Raw genomic sequence first — 1,736 nt, 5'->3', positions numbered from 1 at the left:
AATTTGATATAAATGGCACAACACTTTTGCTAGTATTGTTATGCATTTTGTACGTAGAGTTGTTTATAAATTCTAATTATGACGAAATATAATATTTTTCAATTCAACAAAGTTTGTAGTAATATCATAAAGTTGTCCCAATCTAACAAAATTACAAAATACCATTTTTTCATAAAAAAAGGACCAAGGCAACTAGACAAAATACAATATTTAAACTTATTAAATACAAATAAAAGGTAGTAACAATTCCAATTCATCATTCCATCATACATCTTTCATTTATTGATCATCTTCTAAATGGAAAGTAATGTCACTATCCTCCATCATTTCATCTACATAAAACAAAAAAAATATTTAATATACATTAAAAAAATAATTATAAAAGTTTTGAGTAAAGTAAATAACTCATTAAAATAAATAATATAAAACATTACCTTCATCATCCGATCCTATTTCATCAAGTAAAATAGGAATTTCATGGATTACTTTAGAATTCTCATAACCTATAAATATCAAATATAGTAAAAAAAATTAGTTAATAAAATAAAAATATATAAACATTTAATAAATTTTTAAATATATTATCTTAAACATTACCAGAAGTTTCTACACTCCATAACCAACTTCTAGTACACATTAAGGCCTCCAAAGTGCTCCAATGAAGTTGACTACGATGAGGACTTAAAATTTGACCACTAGTGCTAAATGCTGATTCTGAAGCTACTGTAGATATAGGAATAACTAGAATGTCCCTTGCAATTGCTTGGAGTGTTGGTTACTTGATACCATTCAACTTCCACCACATCAAAATATCAAAATCAGTGGTTCTTGGTAAAACATCCTCCTCTAAATAATTATCCAACTCTGTTTTAACAAAAGAACTTCTGGTTCTTTGTTTCCTCATAATGTATATATCATACTCAGATAAGGCATCATTATCAACATTACTACCATCAATAGTTGGAGATCTACCACCTAAATCTTTACTCATTTTCAGTTGATAATTAGAAACCAAATCATAGCATAGTTGACGAATCATCCTAACTTGAGAAAAAGATTCATGATCATACAACTTTTCATAATAGTATTCAACCAACTCCATTTTATATATAGGATCCAAAACAGTTGCAACTCCCATTATGTCATGAATCACACCCCAATATTTTTCAAATTTAGTCAACATCTTTTCTGCCATTTTTTTGAATCAAATCATTGGGAGAAATTATCCATTTACCTATTGTCAATTTAATCTCACAAATTTTTGGAAAATACATATTAGCAGTTGGATGCTTAGTAGCAGAAAATAATTCAGTGATAGCATTGAACAATTTCAATTTTCCACACACATCTTTTGCAAATTGCCACAGTAAAGTAGTAGGCAAACATGTATATTGAGCCTCCCGTTGCTTTAACTGACTAAACACATCCTCATATGATATGACAATTTCAAGCATTTTGTACGTCGAATTCCATCTAGTTGGACAATCTAAAACCAAACTCTTATTGTAAGGGATTCTCAATTTTTTGCTGTTTCTTCAAATTTTTCTTTTCTCTTAGGAGTTTTTGTCCAATATGCTACACTATCCCGAATCTTTTCTACCCCATCTTTCACCACTTGCAACCCATCTTTTACTATCAAAATCAAGATATGTGCGCAACAACGCATATGAAACAAAGAACCATCCCTCAATAAAGTGCTTAACTGTAACTTATCCTTAATTTTTTCAATCATAGAA

At 29.1% G+C, this 1,736-nt stretch overlaps 1 protein-coding gene across 1 annotated transcript; it reads right to left on the bottom strand.

Annotated features, from left to right (window-relative positions):
* Positions 1-279: 279 nt before the first annotated feature.
* On the bottom strand, positions 280-1,454 carry LOC145957925 (zinc finger BED domain-containing protein RICESLEEPER 3-like). The gene is made up of 5 exons (XM_083074355.1): positions 1,235-1,454; positions 787-1,188; positions 598-723; positions 435-503; positions 280-332 (listed from the first exon to the last, which is right to left on the bottom strand). Exons 1-5 carry the CDS (start codon positions 1,452-1,454, stop codon positions 280-282), a joined length of 870 nt encoding a protein of 289 aa, XP_082930481.1.
* Positions 1,455-1,736: the final 282 nt, after the last annotated feature.

This window comes from Cajanus cajan, chromosome 5 (assembly GCF_000230855.2).
Source record: "Cajanus cajan strain Asha chromosome 5, NIPB_CcT2T_4, whole genome shotgun sequence".
Classification (NCBI taxonomy): Eukaryota; Viridiplantae; Streptophyta; class Magnoliopsida; order Fabales; family Fabaceae; genus Cajanus; species Cajanus cajan.
This window is presented reverse-complemented; position numbering and strand designations above follow the sequence as displayed.